At 40.3% G+C, this 22,022-nt stretch overlaps 1 protein-coding gene across 2 annotated transcripts; it reads right to left on the bottom strand.

The window, feature by feature from the left end:
- Positions 1 to 2,246: 2,246 nt before the first annotated feature.
- Positions 2,247 to 10,169, bottom strand: LOC116044067 (arachidonate 12-lipoxygenase, 12R-type-like). 2 transcript variants are annotated; one of them, XM_036008765.1, is made up of 15 exons: positions 10,145 to 10,168; positions 9,891 to 10,053; positions 9,276 to 9,468; positions 7,729 to 7,810; positions 7,303 to 7,425; positions 7,098 to 7,201; positions 6,445 to 6,611; positions 6,136 to 6,279; positions 5,434 to 5,637; positions 5,156 to 5,242; positions 4,894 to 5,063; positions 4,579 to 4,700; positions 3,774 to 3,874; positions 3,064 to 3,234; positions 2,247 to 2,840 (listed from the first exon to the last, which is right to left on the bottom strand). In XM_036008765.1, exons 2-15 carry the CDS (start codon positions 10,032 to 10,034, stop codon positions 2,661 to 2,663), a joined length of 1,992 nt encoding a protein of 663 aa, XP_035864658.1. In that variant the 5' UTR covers positions 10,035 to 10,053; positions 10,145 to 10,168; the 3' UTR covers positions 2,247 to 2,660. The 2 variants fall into 2 exon arrangements, with proteins under 2 accessions (XP_035864658.1, XP_035864659.1); XM_036008766.1 differs by having other exon boundaries at positions 2,690 to 2,818; positions 10,145 to 10,169.
- Between the last annotated feature and the right edge of the window lie 11,853 nt (positions 10,170 to 22,022).

The raw sequence follows: 22,022 nt of genomic DNA, 5'->3' as shown, positions 1-22,022 counted from the left end.
CTACTGATAATATCAGAAAGTATCATTGGTATGTGGGTTTTACAGTTTAAACTTGTTAAAGTTGATGCAATCAAAGAATATAAGCAACTAACTGAAAGTTCAGGTGAAAGGCAGTGGTGTAGTCTAATGTATTGTTGTGGGTATACTGTACTGTATATGTATGGGCCAAGATGGGCCTTTTTGGGGGGGCGCATTTCATAGTGGGGGGTCTGGGTGTCCTCCCCCAGGGAAGGTTTGAGCATCAAAGACTTCATTTCCTGTATTCTGATACACTTTTATGCACCATTTTACGGTGGAAATCCCTTTATTTAGCCTGATGTGAAGAAAAAAAACAGATAACAATTCAAATTATATCAAACATATAATGGAAAGTATGTTGTTAGGTGTCATTGGGCACTTTTAAGTGGGTATATGGAAATCCTGGAGCTTTCTTAGTTGTAATTTGGGTTTTAAAGGTGGAACTGTGAGCAGGAAGGTTATAGATCAGACAGATATGAGAGGGACACAGTCCAACAATGTTGTTCAGTTATTTTGGTGTTGGTCTCTTTGTTTTCAGTATATCATTTATTGAATTTATTTATTGAAAAGATTTCTGGTACAGGATATACAATCCTCTATCCCAGACTCTAAAAGACACAAAGCAAATATATATATATATATATATATTAACATTTAAAAAAAAATATTAATTTCATAATTGAAGTTTTCTAACAATTCATAAATACAATTACATAAATTAATGACATAAATTACTGACAAGCTTTATAATTATACATTACACCTTTTGACAGGCAAAATGCATCCAGCCTGTTCTTAAAGGAATTGATAGAAGAGGAACGCACAACTTCTTCTGGAAGGTCATCCCATGGTTTTACCGAGTGTGAAAAAGTTCTTTCTCTTTTCAGACAGGCATGTTCTAGGGTCAAGTTTTAAAGAATTCCCTCGTGTCTCGTACCTATTGTTCCAAAACTGAAAGATAGGCTCAACTGTTACATCATATATTCCGTATATAAACCAACGTGATTAATTATATTACAGTAATACTACAGATAATATCAGGAAGTATCAATCTGGGTTCTAATGTTAACGTTGCTGTCATTGAAATCAAACTATTTCTAATGTCTGATTTAAAACGATGTTAATGAATGATTGAATAGTAAAAACTCTGTATCACTTTATTCTGCCCTTTTTAATAAAGACAACTTTGTATTTAAAGCGTATTTGCTTCAGACTCTTCACTCCCAAAATAAACTTCACTTTGAGTATTTTCATCATCTTATTCCCTTCACTGTCAGCATGCTGACAAATCAGGGCCAATATTTATCAAACTGCTAAAAGTGACATTTTACAGAGGAAGAAGACGTACTACTCAGATGTTTTAATTCAGTAAAAGTAGCAATACCACCGTGTACAAATACTCATGCATTCTACAAATAGCAAGCGACGCACTGGATGACTTCATATCATTATATAAGAAGGAAATCTAAAGGCCAGGTATATAAGGACCATGTATTCATCACATTAATTATTATACAGGCAGACAAACAAAACTAGAAAAAAAAGAGACTTTGGTGTCAAACAGAATTTAGATTTTCCAATGTTTTCCAAACAACAATGGAGTCTGGTTCAGCTCACCGTGATGTTCTCACTGCTGCCATCTTGTGTTGAACAGTGCATTACAAGTTACTTCATTACAGCAACAATGAGCCTCTGTGTGAAACTAGATATCATTTATTAATTAAAACTAATTGTATCACAGTGATAATGTAAAGTGAAGTCTGCATCCTGAAAATAAGACCAAAGGAGGCAGGTCGCTGCACCAAACTCCAGAGAAATAATGCTTGATTTAGAAAATATCCCCGATACCCCGAACATAAAGTCCTTCTTTACAAACGCTTTTTTTTCAGTATCCCTTCTAGTAAACAATAACACTAACAATGAATGATGAAAGCTGATGTAGTTAGGTAATGATGATAATAATCTCCCACTCATTATGTAGGCTTAGCAATACTTTATTTTGGTAAGGAAACACCATACAGAATAAATGCAAAAATTCACACACAAATTAACACGACATAACAAGAGCAATTTCTCAAACATGAAGAATGTATAGAATATAGACAAATTATTAAGTTACATTTTTAATCATTGTGAACATTAAATCAAATGTGTGTAGCACTGTGCAATTAGGGCTTTGATGTGATCATTACATGACAATCATTTTATATTCACCACTTTTGTTTTAATTTCTCTAGCACAGCTTGATTCAAAGTTTCATCATCAGTAAAATGAAAACAATTACAGTGAACAAAGCTCATGCTACCTTTCTCAGAATCACTTATATTTTGTTCTGTAGATTTAACTGGCACAGAACAATCTCACATTTTTTATTTTTCATTCGTAATTTATTTTAATAAGATGCCCTGTGTAGTCATTGAAACTAAGAAGATTTAGTGTGTGATTTAAAATAGCAACTTTTTCCACCACCGTTTAATCAATCAGACTGTATACATAACAGATCAGCATACAACAATCCCATGTAGTCATTTAATTCCACTATAGTACCAGTTAAACAGAAACGTGCAGTTCTTCCCTTTCTCACTTTTGTTAATGTGAAGCTGAATTTGGCCAACAGCTGAGGAGGTCATACCTTCTGATATTTAAATGGCCACGCTGTTTTCTAGCTCTCTTGGATCCATGTATGTGTATGGGACCTCCAGACTCTCGTTTCTGGCTTTGATGTCCGCGCTTAACCCTTCAAGCTCTCCTTGAAAATCCTTTATCAGCTTGCAGGGAATCTTCTCACTGAAATGGCCCTCTGGGTATTGGCCAAGAGGGACCTAATGAGATAAATGATATATTTAAAAATAAAATAAAAACTGTTTAGAAATGTTTGAACTTAAACTATTGGCAATATAATGTACAGTTTTAGTGAGCATGATTTCTTTCTGTGGCTCAAACAGGGTGTCTTGCCCTAATGACATATTGACCTACTTTTTACAAGCTGAACATAAGGGTGATTTATATAATAATATTTTATAAAATCTTAAAAAAGGCACTTACGAAGTCAGACGACTGCTTGCTGAGTAGCCACATGGTGGCCATTCCCTGAACTGTTGTGTTGACATCAGGGAATGTCTGCAGCATCGTGGCCTTGCTTGTTTTCCCCTTCGTGGTTGGTGGAGGAAGTTGCAGAGAGATGGGAGTGTTGGGCATCCAGCCACCATAGTCATACTGCAATGAATTAATGATTGACAGATTACTGCTTAATACTCTTTGAAGTCACGCCATATCAGTCAATAGGTCAGTCGGTTCACCACTTTGGTCCACACTGATTCATGGTCCCCAGAGGGTAGATCCTAATGTCTTTTTACTCAGCACCACCATGAGGTTAACATTTGTGGTTTTCAACTTAACAACTTTATTTGCTAGATTGTACAGAAACTATTTGTACTACTGTAGAAGTTTGGTATCATTCCGGGCATTATTAGTGGGGTAATTTACGAGATACAAACCTGGATCCGTTAGCGCCTGCACTAAGCTAACCAGCTGATAACGCTAACTCCACCAACGTTATAACAAGGGGAAAAAGCTTATGGGGGGGTAGTTTGGCTCGAGGTCATGGTGCATTCTAGGGTGAAATTACTCCGAATCATCACTTTAATGTCTTCGATCTTTCTTCAGTTCAGAACAAAACTGCAACACCTCATGAACCCATTCCACAAAAATAGCAACATTATAATTCATCATCCGAGTAAATTAAAAGGCTTCACCTGTCCAGTATTAACAGCTGAGTGCTGTCCTGAGCAAGTGAAGATCACCATGGTGACAAACTTGACCAACTCAACCACGGTGGTAAAGCTCTCTGGAATTCCTGAGAATCAGAAGACATCCAGATGGATAGTTGAGTTATGTTTGCATTATGATAATATAATATAGAAATGTGCACATAAACCATCACTTATCACCATAATGAGCTTTTTCTTTTTTAATTAAAGCATAACTCTCGCCAAAATGCAACCTAGGGTCTTTTTGTGAATGGACCTGAGTCAAACTTTAAGATTAACGTATTTTTAAAACACTAAGAAGGCTCGACACAACATGAGACTTTGCTCCCAGTATCACCAGGGGCTCTACACCTTAACTCCACCGGTGACCAACGGATATCCTAAATCTGGGGCTACTTGTTTTGATATCGACTCGTTTTGACTGCCGAGGTGGTAGCGGCCGGAAACAACAAGAGCTACGGTGAGTTGTTCAAAACCTCTTAGTAAACTCTGGGTACACGAACAATGTTGTCAATGCTGAGTTAAGGTGTAGAGCCCCTGGTGATACTGGGAGCAAAGTCTCATGTTGTGTCGAGCCTTCTTAGTGTTTTAAAAATAACTATTTTGAGGCTAGCATCAAAGTGCCCCTAGCTCTCCCATTCAAAAGACCATTTGACCGAAAAACGAGAATACGGTAAATCTTAAGTGACGCTTCCGTCCTAAATATGCTTTTAAACTAAAGTTTGACTCGGGTACATTCACAAAAAGACCCTAGGTTACATTTTGGCGAGAGTTACGCTTTAAAGCTCACCTGTGCCCGTCTGGGAAAGAAATCCATGTTCAAAAATGTCTGAAATCCACTTCTGCAGTTCAGAGTCTTTCTCCACCTCGGCGTCATTCTTGTAGTAGAAGCTGAGCACTCCCTCCACAAACCTTTGAGGAATGTACATAGGTGATTAGTAGTTAATACCTTTAGATTATGGACAGGAAACCCTACACAGATGTTGGCTGACTCAAAATTATTCATGAGAAATTGAACTGAGTTACATAAGAAAACAAAAAGCTAGCTACTGAAGAGGGCAGGATTTGGGCTCCTTTTTTTCCAATATGGGGACACCTGTACTACCTGTGAATGATATCCCAAAGCTTGAGTCCATCATCCCTGTAGTAGAAGTTCGGCAGAGCCTCCACACCACGCTCAACGATGTCGTCTGGTATGCAGAGGGAGCTGTAGGTCATTGAGGACAGTGATCTCTTCAGGATTGTCATTATACCCTCTCCACCAGAAGCTGCAAACTAGATATCAGTCAGGTAAGGAATGTAGTTAGAGACAAATACTGTAAATGACATTGAAAAATAAACAAGTGAGTTTCTTGGTATTTACGTACCTGTGTAAAAACTCCAGTCTCAGATATTAGAAGTCTTCGAGCTAAGTAGTTGATCTGCAGAGTGTAGCGAGTGTGAGGTATGAGGAGCTGAGGGAAAGAGGGAACTCTGTTAGTAACACTATTACATGTTAACAAAGTCAGAAATCTTGATGCTTCCTTACCATTTAGCAGTGAGAAATGCTTGTAAACAAACATGATTCATCAACTTTGGAAGATACAAAAAAATCAAGTTGCTAAAACTACAACTACAGTAAGTTCAGTATTCAGCCTCCAGTTACCTTGTACAGTGGATGCACCATTGGCACATTACGCAGCAGTGACACTGCAAACACTTCAGCCAGCAGATGAGTGCGCAGCAGGTGAACATTGAGTTGATGCGCACTGAAATCTGCACTTCTCACAAAAATCTTGGCCATCAACCAGTCGTACTCAGAATCAGTAGGAAAGAAGATGGGGTTGTCATCTGCTGGAGTCTGCTTCAGCTGCAGGAGAAGGAAGGGGGATGTAGTTTATTCAATCCTTGGATCCATTTCCAGTACTGGTTATCAATGTTAAACAATGTTCTGTAGTTGTTGTATGTTGTTGCCTATTTACTATAGGTTTCATCTGCTATTCAGTTAGTTGATCCCTTAAGAGGAAATTCATATTTTCATTGAATCCCAGGTCAGAGCACAGGATCAGTTGATCCTCAATCATCAATGATTTAATGGCTAACTTCTTATGTCTTTGACAAAAGGAAAGAGGGAGGTAGGCTGTCTGGCAATTGCAATGAAAATACTTTAAATATAATTTTCTCTAAACCACATTCTTCATATGCAGTATGTTTGCACTCCATTCGTGTAACTTTACTAAAAGGTATTTCTGTCTACCCTGTATATATACAGTATATGACATGTACAGTATAGTAGTGCATGGCTGGAAGAGGGATTACTCCCTAACCTAATGCTTCACTATAAGCTACATTTGAGTGCTAATCTCACCTGAATAGCAATTGGCATCAGTTTATCATCAGGTGTTTCGTGGAGTAGGATGAGGGGAGCCATCAAGAACTGCTTCTTCAAATTGATGGTGTTTGCTTTCACTCCATCCAAAAGCTTGTAGTCACACAGGAATATTTTGCCTCTCTGTTTGAAAGTTTAGTGAGGATGAGAAACTATTTGACTCACATGCATACAGTGTGGACATTACATACACTAAGCAAACATTCAACATGCAATTCCTAATTGAACATGTGATGGGGCAGAAAGATTCTTTCAAATACTAAGGTCAATCAAGATCAGGATATTCACCTCCATTTCCTTTCTCAAGCTACCCTGATCATGGAGGAAGACCATGTCGTCAGCGACAGGAAAGTTATCAGGCAGAGCTGAACAACGTCGGATCAACATGGGGTTGACACCATTTAGATACTGGTAGCCAAAAAAGGCGTCCTCCTTCCAATGTTTGTGGACATAGTCTGGAAAATGAACAGAGTTAAACTTGACTGAGTTTCAAAATGTTGGCTAGAAAATCTTCCTCTACCGCTGTTATCAGCTTAGGTGTACACTGCATGTGAAACTGAAACAAGGGAAACAATATGTTACACATGGACAAAGCATAAAATCAGGAAACCCTTACATGTTTAGACACGTTTACTTCTGTCACTTTTTTGAGCCAAGTACAGAAGCCAATAAACTATTCAGTAGTATTTTTTTTTTGGTAGGAATGCAGTCAAATATCTGAGAAAATACAGTTGGCTGTAGCACTAAATTCTGGGCCCTGTAGAAAGGCATTTTCTATGGGCCCCTCCCCGCATCCACAGCTATTCACTCTAGCATCTTTTTGGGCCCTCCTCACATGAGGGCTCTGGGTACTCAGTTCCCTTTTTTCCCCCCAGTCCGACATCCCTGTGTACTACTATGAATACAGTATCAAGTATTTCATGAAACGTCCATGATAGTACCTGATATGCGAGTCCGTTTGCAGCAGAACACCCGATCGATATCTTCAATATTTGTCCAGTTCTTCTTGCAATCAGCCAGACCCTTAAGTTGCAGTTCAGTCAACCTAGAAAATAAAAGTAGAGTAACTTCATTATACTGCTTTAAATCACATTGATAGTCAGGTACATAGTAACACAGATTTCTGACAGAATTTGAGGACCTCACCCGGTGGCTGCAGTGTAGAGAAACTCTGTGTTCTTAGTAAAGGAGAAGCGGATCTCACAAGGCAAAGAACAAGGGTCTGTTGCCTCCATGCAGTGGGGTATTCCCTTAGCATACACATCCCAGCTGGAATAAATATAGAAGAGCAGAGAGGTGAGGAACTTTGGACTACATACCAGTGTAACTGCCATTTATCTAAGAATAATGTACTGTCCTTGGCATGTATTTATTTATGTAATATTGCAATTTCGCAGCATATGTTATATAGTATAATGCATTTAAATAAACCCTGGCAGGTGTAACAACGTCCTATTGTGGTTCATTTCTCATTGTGTGCCATGAATGTATATTAACCAAAGGTGGAGGAGGTTTGGAGGCATGTTAGTTTTGGAGTGCATCAAATAAAAATGTGTTGTTCTGAGCTCTCACCGATAGTCCTTCTCTCTTTGTTGCAGTTCCTTCTGCCGACTGTACCTGCCGAGATAATTGTTGTCTTCGAAGACTCTCAGAGCTTGGAGAAAGAACCACAACACAGTTTGAATTTGTTTACACTGTACTGTATATCCTCTTAAGGTTCACTGTGCAGTCTGTGGCACAGCTTGTGGCTGTGGCGTCGCTGTAATCTCCATTTATAAACGTTTTTATAACTTTAAAGCATTAAATCTTCAAAATATACAGCCATGCGACACACCAATTGAAAGCTTAGAGTCTCAGGATTCCATTAAGCCCACACACAAAGCATAAGATGATTTACAGCAGTTACACAACTGCTACAAAGTTATAATAAATAAAACAATACAGCGTAAACAGCGCAGCCCGTGTGTAGTGCATCCATAACTTTTTCTTAAATCCCCAAGAGTCCAAGGAAATGGAATATCCAAGCCATTATATCCAAAACGAGCTGTTCGTCTCACAATCTTGACGTTTCTGGCCGAATCACAACGGGAAATCGCTACACTGTTTTTCATTTCCGCACTTCTAACGCTGCTCGCTTCTCTCCTGAGGCTCCTAGCAACTTGATGTGGGCGTCACTCTATTCTCTGACTTCAAAGGTTTCCATGGATACCTGGTATAAGCCAATCGGTGCAGGTTTGGCTGTGATACACCAATAAGAAAGCTGAAGTCTCCTCTGACGCGATTTGGCCCACGTGTACTCGAGCGACATTTGCTCGAACCAGTTAGATTTAAATGCTCTAAGACCCGCCTACATTTGTAGCCAATGAGCAGACAAGTCGATAGATACCAAATGTGCCAGTGAAATTTTAACCCTGTAATGGCTGGAGCTGTGTCAAAGCAAAAACAGGGCCTCCTATAAGCATATCACACCCTGTGCAGTTTATAATGACTTCTTTCTATATATTTATGTATATAGTTATTTCAAGTATGTGTATGATTGATGTGGGTGTGTTTGTGTATTTGAGAAGTGTTGTATTTTGTACTTTACTGGCTTTTTTCTTTGCACTTTTCAAATGGAAATCAGAAAAACGCACAGACATATATGTAGAAACTTTTGAGTCTTTTGGCTTCTTTTTTTCTGTAGTAAGCTGAGACATGTGGCTAATGTCCTGGATTGTCTGTCACCTGGAATATGTGTTGACAGCAGTGGATTTTAATCATTTTACAGATGTATGACTTGGACGGAAATAGAAACCCTCCATTCTAGCCTCTGTAACTCTGTGTCAGTAAGGCCTAGAATCACCCTGACACTTGGAACAAAAACTAGGGAGTGTTTCCTTTCCAATGATACCAGGCACATCCCTGAGTGTCAAAGTATATGGGAGCTGTACCACTTTTAATTTGGGTATGACGTTTAGACCAAAAAGCTTGAAAATGCATCTTAAGAGGATATACAGTATAATATGTTGAAATGAATTTACTCCAGCCTCCTCATAGACCGGCTTGCAGAACGTGTCTTCATTTTATGTCTTCTGTGGTCAGTGAACAGCGTACAGAATGCCAAGCTAATTTCCACAAACCTGTTCCCTCTCGGAAGCGCTGCACCTCGCTGTCGGTGATCCAGCGGTAGATGGGAAAGTTGTAGGTATCTCCCTCAGGAGATTTCACTTCCACCTTGGTGGGGAACCAAGTGTCTTCAGGGAACACTGAGATACACTGTTTGTCCAGCTCTATCAGGACCAGCTTTCCAATGGAGACAGGGCAGGAAATCAACTGGAGTAATAAAATAAAACATTACTACATTTTTTTACAACATACATTACTTGACATTACAATACAAAGCAACTTAAAATTACAAGAATCATGCAACTTCATAAAATATGCTGAACTGCTTCAAGTGCTACTGTGACAACCTCAGCCATGCTTTAGTTTGTTAGAAACATTGCCCGTTTCTGGTCTTTGCCTTACTAACTCTCATGTCAATTCAGACTCTGCCACGCCCTGCTGCTCTGTGTTACCTGCTCATTCCATTCACCTGGCCTACATTTAATTGAATTGAATTAAATGTAAAAGGGTGGAGAAAATCAAACTTGTGCAATGTAATCACAGTATTTGATGTGAATAAAATATCATATAGGCAACCTTGAGGAACCATGTAATACATTTAAACGGAGAGAGAGATATTTCAGACTCACCACTCCATTGGTGAAAGTTCCTTTGAGCCACGTGCGTTTGCTCTCCCCATCTGTTCCTACCAGCTTAATGAAGACATTGTTAAAAGTGTCGGCATAGGCAAGATCGCCAGTGGATACAGACACTTGATAATTTACCAATTTCATTCTGGAAAGCAGCAGAATCCTGGTGGGGAGAGATCAAGAATTACGATTCTAAGCACGGATTAGGTTAACTACCACTAGATGAAACTGAGTGCAAAAAATCTTTGACATACTGGTATCACAATGAAAATGGGATTATAACCGTGGTTTCCACAGGATGCAGAACGTCTGTGTGCTCCGCCGTCCGTCAATACCCACCAGGTCCGGATTTATTGCGTAACGGCTGCGGCCAGCCGACCACGAGATCTCGCGAATTCACGTATGTTCGCGCGATATAACAGGATGTAGTTTCTATAAACAGAAACACAAAACCAACAATAGTTTGTTTCCATCCAGAGGAGTAGAGGGGAAACTACTCTGTGCTGTGTTTTCAAGGTGTAGTGCAGGGAAATATGACCGGCCGTGAGCACGGTGTATTTTATTTTGAAAAGTTACCGGATGTTTATTTTGTTTCTGTGCTCGACTTCCTGTCCCGCACAATCTGAATTGTGCTGAATTGCTGCGGAGCTCTCCGTCGTCCGTTAAAAATAGAAGCTCTGGGTATCTGCTCCGGAGGGCTGCGGACTGACCTACTATTAAATTGGTCTTTTAGATTTCATAAAGCCTCTCTCTTACCTGTTAATGAGAGCAAAATGTTCCTTTGATGAACTGTTCTTTTGATAAAAGTAGTTGCCACTGATTGCTCTTTTTATACATACACTTTTGTGGGAGTATCCTGTCAGTAGGAGTAGTAAATAGTCAACTGTGGTGATGAAATACTTATATGACGTATGAACAATTCCTACACTTGCAAAACAACAGGATGATGATGCAAATAATGACTTTTATGGCAGCGTCACAGTCAAATAAAATTATTACAGAATAACAAAACAAAGGGTTCACTTACAAAGTTTATCCAGATTCATCAGATTTTGTTTTATTACAGTATATAAAAAACTCTAACATATTAGTAACCAATTTCTATGGCATTGCAAATACATATAGTGGATTATACAGCAGAGAGAATTCAGTGACTGACAAGTAAACAAAGTAAATGCAACTATTAGTTATGGAATCACCAAATGCACAAATCACTGAGTTATTTTCATTGTTTCTATCACAAACATACACTCAGTGACCACTTTATTTGGTACTCCTGTGCAATTCAATGCAATTCAATACAACTCTGATTGCTATGCACACAGACTGCTCTTCTTAGAATTAGTCAATCCAGGGAAATTTGATGACATGAGACAAGTATTTCCAGAGGAGGCCTTCCAACGTGTCCTGAAAAGTTATGGCTATCACTTTGATTCAGGGAGACTGAGGTCTGAACTTCAAGTCCTGTATTCAGATCAGGACTTGCAGGGTAACAGGGGAAAGCTGTGTGATTACTCAACACAGTCTCACTCCCTACTCGTCAAATGTCTGACGCATGGTCAAGGACCCCTGGCGTCAAGTTCCAACAGAAGAAGTGTACCTTTTGCGTTGTTTTTCGACGTGGGGGTCCGTCAGATAGACATTCATGTTAATCCCTCACCGTCGGATATAGACGAAAGAAAAAACACGTCTCCCTTAACTCGAAATATGTGGCAGTTATCACTGATATTTTTAGCCCAATAACCGCTGTTTTAATCAACATTTATTCATGAGATCTTATTATGGTTTATATGTATTTCTTTTAATGTTATTATTTCGGTCTAGCTAGGTTGCTTTGTTGTTTATTGATATATTTTAACTATAACGCTACATCAACATTACCAACATTTATTTAGATGTTATCATGGAATTCATTTCTTTATTTGAATAATATTATTTCGGTCTTATTACCGGTGAAATATTACAGTATGCTGTAAAACAGAACATTACGATATGATCCGAGCGGGACGCATTCGAAGCCCATGTCCCACAATGCAATGCGGCCATTCATATCAGAGAATCGGACAGCGATCAGCGGGTCTTTAACGACAATATCGCTTCAATGTACATATATATATATAATCTGTGGTTTTGTCACCAGCTTTGTTCCAGTAAGTTATGCACCGTATTAACGTTTTAAAAAATCTGCTGATGACTCTGGAAGTGACATAGTACGTAGCGCTCTGCGTTAAGGTGAAAATAGCTTATTACCATATTTGACAGTGCTTACAGTGGGTAAACTTTGGTGACCATATCTACATGAGAGCTGAGGTCCAGAGCGTTCTAGAACAGCTGGTCCTATGTGTGTAGCTCCTTCTGTTGCTAAATGACAAGCCTTCAAACAGGTACTGGGTTCAAGGTTCAGAGATCAATATTTCAAAGCAGGAGTAATGGATCCTCTTCAGACTGACATATGTTACTGTCGAGGTTGAGACCTTTCCAACGATGTGTTTGCTATAGTCCTACGACAACGGTTTCATTTTTACACATCATGGAGACCACGTTGCAGGTGATAGCCTCCTCTTACACTTAACATATTGTTTTATCATACAGATGATGACTTACAATCAAAAACAACATAAACAAAGTGATATGTAGTGAAATAAATGAATCAGATTTCTAAAGAAATTTCTAAAAAGCTAAAGGTGTTGTTTGGCCCGATGTCATGCAAAAGTATTTTGCCATCTAGGGTTAAAGGAACACGCCGACTTATTGGGAATTTAGCTTATTCACCGTAACCCCCAGAGTTAGACAAGTCCATACATACCCTTCTCGTGTCCGTGCGTGTTGTAACTCTGTCTGACGGCTCCACCGGTAGCCTAGCTTAGCACAGATCCTGGAGGTAACTGGCTCCAACTAGCCTACTGCTCCCAATAAGTGACAAAATAACGCCAACATGTTCCTATTTACATGTTGTGATTTGTAGAGTCACAGCGTGTACAAAAAACAACGTAACATGAGACACAGCCATCTTCTAACTGTAAACAAACCGGGAACTATATTCTCAGGCGGAAGAATATAGTACTTGGGCGGAATGATTTCATGTATATTGTTTTCCTATTATTTAATGTTTACTCTGTATGTGTGCTGTGTGTCTGATATTTTTGCTGCTGCAACACCGTTATTTCACATTTTTGTTTGGGATCGATAAAAATCTATCTATCTATCTATCTATCTATCTATCTATTTATCTATCTATCTATTTATCTATCTATCATTTTCGGTAGAAAAAAAAGTCTATATAAACAGGAACAGGACAGCACTGTCAGCGATAGATTTACTAAATAACAGCCTTGTATCTGAAAAAAAATGTAAATGCTGATGAGAAAAGGAGACAAAAACTTGGAAAAAGACGGTAGAAAGAAAGAAGGAAGTAAGGCAAGAATAGGTCGAAATAGTATCAAAAACTTCAAAAACAGTGACATAAGAAGAAAAAAGCGAGAAACTTAGGTCCAAGAATAGGTCCAAAGAAGGCGACACAAATGTCACATTTTTGGTAGGAAAAAAAAGTCTACATAAAGAGGAACAATGTTCTGGACAACAGCCTTGTAACTATTAAACATTTAATTAAATATGTCACGTACCCCCTGCAGTCCTCCAAAGTACCCCTAGGGGTACACGTACCCCCATTTGAGAAACACTGCTCTAGTGGGACAATAATGGCACTTTTCCATCACATGGTACCAGCTCGACTCGCCTCGACTCTACTCGCCTTTTTTGGTTTAACATTACGAAAAAAAGTCCCTGGTAACTGCTAACAGGTACTTTTTTTAGTACCTCCTCAGTCGAGGTTCCCAGCGAGCTGAGGCGATACCAAAAGGTGACGTGAAAGCGACAGACGGGGGTGTCCTGAACAAACCCGCTATTTTTGAATAGTTTAGCCAGCTGTTTTTTTTTTTTTGCTGCCTCCAGCTTCTTTAGAAACAAAATGTGTCTTCTGGCAACAACACACACCTTCCACGTTCTGTGTGTGTGTGTAGCATTAGGTCACAGCAGTTTACCGCGGAGCTGCTATAAGACGACCAGCCACGCTGAGGCCGTACTAAAATCTGCAACGGAAAACGGACGCACAGTGCGTCGAGTCGAGGCGAGTTGAGCAGGTACCATGTAGTGGAAAAAACGCCATAACTGCATGTAAATCACTACTCATGCATTTCATAATGTACTCCCCTACCGCTTCCCTGCGCACGTGCTGCAGATAGGTTTCTCCCTTGTGGGGGGAGGGGCTTAGGAGAGAGACCATTTTGGGTTTTAGCGGAACGGCTGGGAGGGACTGAGAAGTTGTCGATGTTCAAATTTTTTGGCTAAGTCCTGGATCTTCGCAATCATACCCAAGGCACCTTTAGGGCCTTATTTTAGACATAATTCCCTACAGGAGTTGGGTTGGGAACCGGAGGGTCGCTGGTTCAAGTCCCCGTACAGACCAAAGTATGGAGTGTGGATTGGTAGCTGCCACTTCACCTCCTGGGCGCTGCCTTTTCCTCTTGAGCAAGGCACCGTACCTCCCAAACCGCTCAGGGCGCTGGTCCAGCACTGACTCTGAACTGCAGAAGTGGATTTCAGACATTGTTGAACATGGATTTCTTTCCCAAACAGGCACAGGTGAGCTTTAAAGCGTAACTCTCGCCAAAATGCAACCTAGGGTCTTTTTGTGAATGTACCCGAGTCAAACTTTCATTTGAAAGCATATTTAGGACGGAAGCGTCACTTTTAAGATTTACCGTATTCTCGTTTTTCTGTCAAATGGTCTTTTGAATGGGAGAGCTAGGGGCACTTTGATGCTAGCCTCAAAATATCTATTTTTAATCCACTGAGAAGGCTCGACACAACATGAGACTTTGCTCCCAGTATCACCAGGGGCTCTACACCTTAACGAAAGCATTGACAACATTGTTTGTGTTCACAGAGTTTACTAAAAAAGGTTTTGAGCAACTCGCAGGTGTTGTTGACGCTATCCGCCATTTTCCCAGTCCAAAATAGGCGATCTCTGAATGTGAATGAACGGACTCCATAGGAGGAAATGTCATTCTTATATGAGGCTCCTTTTTCAACTACAAGGTCAATATTGTTTTTCACTAACGACAAAACAAACAACAAAACAACAAGGAACCGTGCATTTATATGGAACTAAGCTTTAGGAGCTTTCCATCTTTACTCTCCTCCCTCGACTAGTTTTGACTGGCTCGATAGACGGCGACCGGAAGAACAACAGCTAACCTGAGTTGTTAAAACCTTTTTTTTAGAACGCTGAAAAAAGTGACAAAAAACCATCAAGAACATCGCCAAAGGTGACAAAAAATTGTCCAAAAAAAAGTGACAAAAATTGGGGGAAAAATGAATAAATACATCGGAAAAAAGCAACTAAAAACTTGTTAAATAATTGACAAAATCATAATTAAAAAAACGGCAAGAAACTGACAAAAATATTGGAATAAAATCGACTAAAACGTCGAGAAAAGTGTAGAAAAAGAACAACAAAATGTTGAAATTTCGACCCAGAAAAACACAAAGTTGCAGGTCGACGGGAAGACAAAACGAGGGTTAAACTGAACAGCGTTTTTAAACTAAAGCTCTAAAATAGCCACAAAAAGAAAGATTAGAGATTTCATAGATACACCTATATATAAAATATATATATTACCATAGTTATTTTAAAATGAAGCAACTTCTGCTGTGAGCCATTGTCATGGTCACATTTGTAGCGAACCACATATTATATAAAATGTAAGTGCTCAAATATATTATTTTCTGTACCTATAATGTGATGATGTTAAGCGTAAATATGATGTCCAATCAGGAAAGAGATCAGCTTCGTTAGTGTAATCACAACAAGACTTCACTTTAAACTGCAAGGCGGTTCAAAATTAAAGATTAATACCAGTAATTAATGAAATATAAATAAATATATTTTAGTTTCCTTTCTTATTCTATAATTTTCCTTGGTATTTTTCTATTTTGTTAACACAGGTTTAAGGGTTAGACACAAAAATGTCAACACAAACACATTTCAAAATATAAATGTAAAATTGTATTTGGCACTATATTTTCTCAACATATTCCTTCCCAAAAAGTGCAGCTTACTTCCTGTATTACGCCGTCAATAGCTGTTTTAGTCAGACATTCTGTATTACCATAGTCATAGCCTGTTCATACACTCTAGTAATAGACACACACACACACACACACACACACACACACACACACACACACACACACACACACACATATACATGTATATATCATTGCATACCGTGCAATCTGTATATACTGTAGCATATGTTATTTAATCACTGCTTAAAGCACTTCTGGTTGGACGCTAACTACATTTCGTTGCTCTGTGCTTGTGACATGTGCAATGACAATAAAGTTGAACAAGAATACATTTAAGCCAAAGGCCAGGTATATATGAGGTCCATGTATTCATCACATTATTATACAGGCAGACAAACAACACTAGAAAAAGAGACTTTGGTGTCAAACAGAATTCTGATATTTTTTACCAAACAAATTAATTTACAAGGAAATCTAATTAATTGAGCAGACCAGAAGCTCCTGTGTTCTGAAAGGTAAAATGACTGTTTTTCTCAATGGAGTCTGGTTCAGCTCACCGTGATGTTATCTCACTGCTGCCATCTTGTGTTCAACAGTTTAATACAAGTTACTTCATTACAGCAACAATGAACCTCTGTGCAAACTGGATCACAATGATAATGTCAGTTATAATTTTAATTTCTTGCAAATTACTTGATATTATTACGATAAATGCAAACTAAAAGTCAGGTATATGAGGCTCTAAATATTTAAAAGTATAAAACTAAACTATAGAGGCAGGACAACATGAATTATCGTTAAAATAAAGAAAGATTTTGTTCTGAAAAACTATAATGGGGGAACAATGTGGTCTTATTGCGCAGCCGTCAACGCTCCCAGCTGAAGACTGTAACGGAGTCAGCAGGATGCTGATTTGAGATTGGGGAGAAATGATCAACAACATCAGCAGCCATGAGTGTGAAATATAAACAAGCAGTAACGTGTGTTGATTTGTGTTGAAGCATGCGCAGTATGCCGTCGTTGGAGACATGTCCTCTCTTACGTCCGCAGATAAGACGTAAATACAGCCGGTTGGGGAACGTTGACTTGATTCTATGGTACTCCATGGTGACTTTTGTTGTACAGATGGGTATGATGCAACCCTCTCTCTCCACCACTCTGTTCAAATCAAAGTTTGGCTGATGGATTGCCCAATGTGCTTCAACTGTAACACGGCACCTGCAATCCTGTTATTCTTCACATATGGTTTCAAATTCAGTTAGAAAAGTTTAGTCAGAGATTTCTAAGAACTGATACATGTACATTGTTCATTAAATTATATAAAAAAAGTATCTATATAAATACGTACATATGTATGTACACACAGACACACACACATATATATATATATATATATATATATATATATATATATATATATATATATATATATATAATTTCGCATTTTCCCCGGGTGTGTAACAGCCTTTAAAACCAGGTGAAATTTGCCGCCATATGGTTCCATCCTGGAACGGAACCTATTTTTCATATCTATGTAGAGAACTTTTCATTCCATTTGTTTTTTGTTTTTTTTCTTGGATGCCCACCTCCCTCTCATTCCTGCCTTTTTCTCCCCCTCACTCCCTCCCTCCCCCTCCTCCTTCCAGTGAAGAGAAATCAGGAACTTTGCTTTAGATGAAGGAAGTGGCTCTTAAAAGTGCCTTTGTGTTTCAGGTCCAGGTTTACCCTCAGAAGTCATTCAGGGTCCCAGCCTTATCAGACCGTACATGACACATAGGGGGTCTCCTCTCCGCTCTGTCACACCGGGTTGGCTTGCTCCGTATTTTACTGGAAGTCATCACAGTTACTGTTTGCCATTAACGTCACCGTCTTTTTCTCCTGTCAATAAAACACATATTATTATTCAAGATTAATAATTAGGTAATTAGATATTAGCCTGATTAGTTAACAATAATATTACTTTGTAAGCTGCGGCGCTGGTTCCCGTGTGGCGCCCAGTCCCATATGGTGCCAGCTTCAGCTTGTTGCCGTGTGGCTTCACTCCCCGTATGGTGCCCTATCCCACATGGTGCCAGCTGCGGCGCTGATCCCTGGGGCGCCGGGGAACGGCACAGTCTCCTGAGCGCCGGGGAACGGCACAGTCTCCTGGGCGCCAGGGAACGGCACAGTCTCCTGGGCGCCAGGGCACGGCACAGTCTCCCTGGCGCCAGGGAACGGCACAGTCTTCCGGGCGCCAGGGAACGGCACAGTCTCCCTGGCGCCAGGGAACGGCACAGTCTCCTGAGCAGTGTTGGGCAAGTTACTTCCAAAATGTAATACATTATAGATTACTAGTTACTGTCATTTGAGAGTAATTAGTTATATTACAATACTACTGTCTCTGAATTGTAATGCGTTACACTACTTTTGCATTACTTTTGAGTTACTTTTACCAAAATAACAGGGGATGTTTGATTTGGCAGCTAGCTTGTGAATCCACTTTAATACATCATAGATTATTCATATTTTGTATAATTAATATAAATATGCAAAGTAACTAAAGCTATAAAAAAATAGATAAGTAAAACGTATAATAGGCAATTAGGAGAAAATGAAAATACTCAATTAAAAGTACGGCATTGTTGTAAAATGTTTGTTTATAGCACTTGAATAAGAAATTCATGTTGTTTAGTTTAAAACACTCTAAAGGAAATGTTCAATTATAGTGTGATTAAAACTCACTATTAACATTATTTACAGTACTTGATTTACAGCTGATTTGTGAAAAGGTAGCCTACACAACCTTATTTAACAGTAATTTAGTTTTACTGCGAACCGTCACAGGAAGTGCTTTTTATTTTGAAGTAAGCTACACAAGTTGTCTGTTGTGTAGCCTGCTCTTGCTAGCTTACTGAGATGCAACATGTCCGTCAGGCTCCAGTTGTTCACTTTTTTGTGTGTAAAACTGCAACATATTGAACAGTAAATGGTCACAGTAAAAGACAAGCGTTTTTGGTCGTCATTCGAAGCCATTCCACTACAGGCAGAGTTACTCTCCACGGCTGATAAAATGCAATGATATTTACGTGTAGCAAGCCTCAACATTAATTCCCGACACGTTTATATCTGTCAGCCGCTGACGTACCGTCACCTGTTGGGACATACATGCTGTCCGTACCGTCTCTGGTTCTGACCACGGGAACAGAAACAGGACAGCTCACTTCAACGCAGCGTAATAACTCCTGAAAATAATATCCATCTCGTAAATGTATCTGTCTCTGCAGTCATCTCAACCATCGAATACAGCGACAGGAAAATAATATGGCTTTTTTTTTTCCTGTGAAGAAATGTGTCGCGGTGTTGGTGAATTCTTAAAGAAACCAATGCACCACTAAATGTTGCGTTAAAATGCGTTGTAACTCGCGTTACTGAGACTGTAACGAGTATAATATTACCGAAATTTAATTAGTAACGCGTTATATTACTGCGTTACAGCAAAAAGGAATACATTACTGTAATTGCGTTACTTTTGTAACGCGTTACTCCCAACACTGCTCCTGAGCGCCAGGGAACGGCACAGTCTCCTGGGCGCCAGGGAACGGCACAGTCTCCTGGGCGCCAGGGAACGGCACAGTCTCCTGGGCGCCAGGGAACGGCACAGTCTCCTGGGCACCAGGGAACGGCTGGTCCGCTGGACAACTCGGGCTCGGGGCCGCTGCGCAGCACAGCCTCTGGGAAGCTGCACGTCAGCTGAGGTTCAGGAAGGCTGGTAGGCTTGGAGACAGGAAAGATGGTAAATTCCTGCACAGTAGCCTGCCAACGCACCTCCATCAGGTGCCTAGCAAAGACGGGATCCTCCTCATGAAGACGGCGAAAAAAGTCCATCAACAGTTCTCCCTCAGAGTCCATGGGGTGAAAAAATGGTTTAAAACTGCTGGGTCCATACTGGCCGGATTATTCCGTCATAGCTGAGGCGAATGTAGGCAAGGCTTGGACCCAAATGCAGGTGAAACACACCAGGGCGGGGCAGACAATCATACAGGCGGGAAAACACAAGACAGGAAGTAAAACAAGACAAGACTAGGGAGAAAACAGACTACTACAAAATAAAACAGGAAACACTAAGAGAGCTGACACACAGAGCCGATTATCGGCCGTCGGACCGTCTGGCGAGGTCGGTGACTCAAGTCTGTTCGGTGTGTTCCGTGCCGTCGTCCGTTGGAGGAGCCGTCGGCCTTCATTTGGGCCGACCTGACATGTTCAGTCGGAGACAGGGCAGTCAGGACTCACCCGGAAATGGCGAGCGGATGAGCCTCTCAAAATCAGACGAAAATCTTTTAAACTGACCTTTGTTGATCTGAAATGAAGACAGATTCAGCAACTGCACGGCCTATTTCTCTCTTAAAATGTTTTCAGAAACACGTTTCGGTGAACTATTTTAGTACAATATGAGATCGTATTCTGAACGAGCCGCCATGACAGTCTGACTGTGAATTTCCGGAGAATAAAGACCCACGTGACGCGTTCGTCCAATCAGCTGCAGCTCCCGTTCCCATGAGATTCCAGTGCGGCGCCCGTTCCCATAAGGTGCCAGCTGCGGCACCGGTTCCTGTGGTTCCAGTGCGGTGCCTTTTCCCATGTAAAGCTTGTTGCTGTGCAGCAAGATCTACGTAATTTTGACGTCACAATGGTTGGGAACGGCCAGTATAATTCACCTCTTAGGTACAATGTGTTCAAGCTAATGTGTTAGGCTAGCATTGCTAGTTTTAAGATGACAACAATAATGACAATTAGATAAAATGTATATAAAATGCAATTCAGTGGTTTGATAAAGAAATTTCAATAGCGAGGCGTCTCCTCTTTGTATTTTAGCAAGTTGCGTTTTCAAAAGTCAAACTAGGCTGCAATGTATCCTACATTTTCTGTTCTGTTTTTTCAGTATGCCACGAGACAGGAAAAGGATAACAGATAGGGGTGTCCCTCTACCTATTCTGTCCATAGCTGCTGCTGTAGTGAGCAATGAAGGCAGGACAGTGAGGTCTGTGGCAAAACAGTATTCAATTTGCCACACAACCCTCTACCGCTTTATTAAAAAGAGAGAGAAGCTAGGTCCAGGAGAGGAGATGAGGACAGATTACTGGACTCCGAGGAGGGTCTTCTCAGCCCAACAGGAAGATAGCCTGGCAGAATACCTAAAAAGAGCAGCTGATCTTTTCTATGATCTCAGCACTAAAGAGGTAAGCATGAGGAAGGTATTAAAGCAGAGCGTAGGCTTAAAGGGAGGGCTGGTAGGGAGAATTATATCAGAATATGAGACTGTGAAATAATAAGATAAGAGAAATAACCTTTCTACCTCCATTTTACCATCCATCTCGCAGGTTCGTCGATTGGCCTTCCAACTGGCTGTCTACTACAAGTGCTCCTACCCTGAAACCTGGAATGAGTGCTCCCTGGCTGGCCAGGATTGGTTTATGGGGTTCATGAAAAGACAGCCCCGTCTGTCTATACGGTGCCCTCAAGCTACCAGTCTCACACGTAACACAAGCTTCAACCGTCACAATGTATCCTTGTTTTACGACAATCTTGCCAATGTGCTTGACAAAAACAAATTTGAAGGGAAGGATATCTGGAATATGGATGAGACCGGGGTCACAACTGTCCAAGAACCAGAAAATGTTGTTGCTGGGCGCGGTGTCAGACAGCTGGGGGCAGTAACCTCCGGAGAGAGAGGAACACTGGTAACAGTTGCATGTACAGGCAATGCATTAGGGAACATGATTCCACCCATGTTCATATTCCCGCGGGTTAACTTCAAGGACCATTTCATCCGTGATGGCCCGCCTGGATGCATTGGAGCCACTAATAAATCAGGGTGGATGATGGACGACCATTTCCTTCAGTTCCTTAAACATTTCCATCCACCACACGAGGGCCTCATTGGATGCCAAAGTTCTCTTGATCCTTGATAATCATTCCTCCCATCTTTCTGTAAGCGGAATAGACTTATGCAGAGAAAATGGCATTGTCATGCTATCTTTCCCACCCCATTGCTCCCACAAATTA

This window comes from Sander lucioperca, chromosome 13 (genome assembly GCF_008315115.2).
Source record: "Sander lucioperca isolate FBNREF2018 chromosome 13, SLUC_FBN_1.2, whole genome shotgun sequence".
In the NCBI taxonomy this organism is placed as follows: domain Eukaryota; kingdom Metazoa; phylum Chordata; class Actinopteri; order Perciformes; family Percidae; genus Sander; species Sander lucioperca.
The sequence above is the reverse complement of the archived record's forward strand: the minus strand, read 5'-3'. Positions and strand labels throughout refer to the sequence as shown.

Coding starts and splice junctions, on each gene's coding strand:
- LOC116044067 (XM_036008765.1), bottom strand. CDS start 10,034: ATGAAATTGGTAAATTATCAAGTGTCTGTATCCACTGGCGATCTTGCC. Junction 7,202..7,302: donor CTCTACACTGCAGCCACCGG/GTGAGGTCCTCA, acceptor TTTATTTTCTAG/GTTGACTGAACTGCAACTTA. Junction 6,612..7,097: donor CAAACGGACTCGCATATCAG/GTACTATCATGG, acceptor TTCATTTTCCAG/ACTATGTCCACAAACATTGG.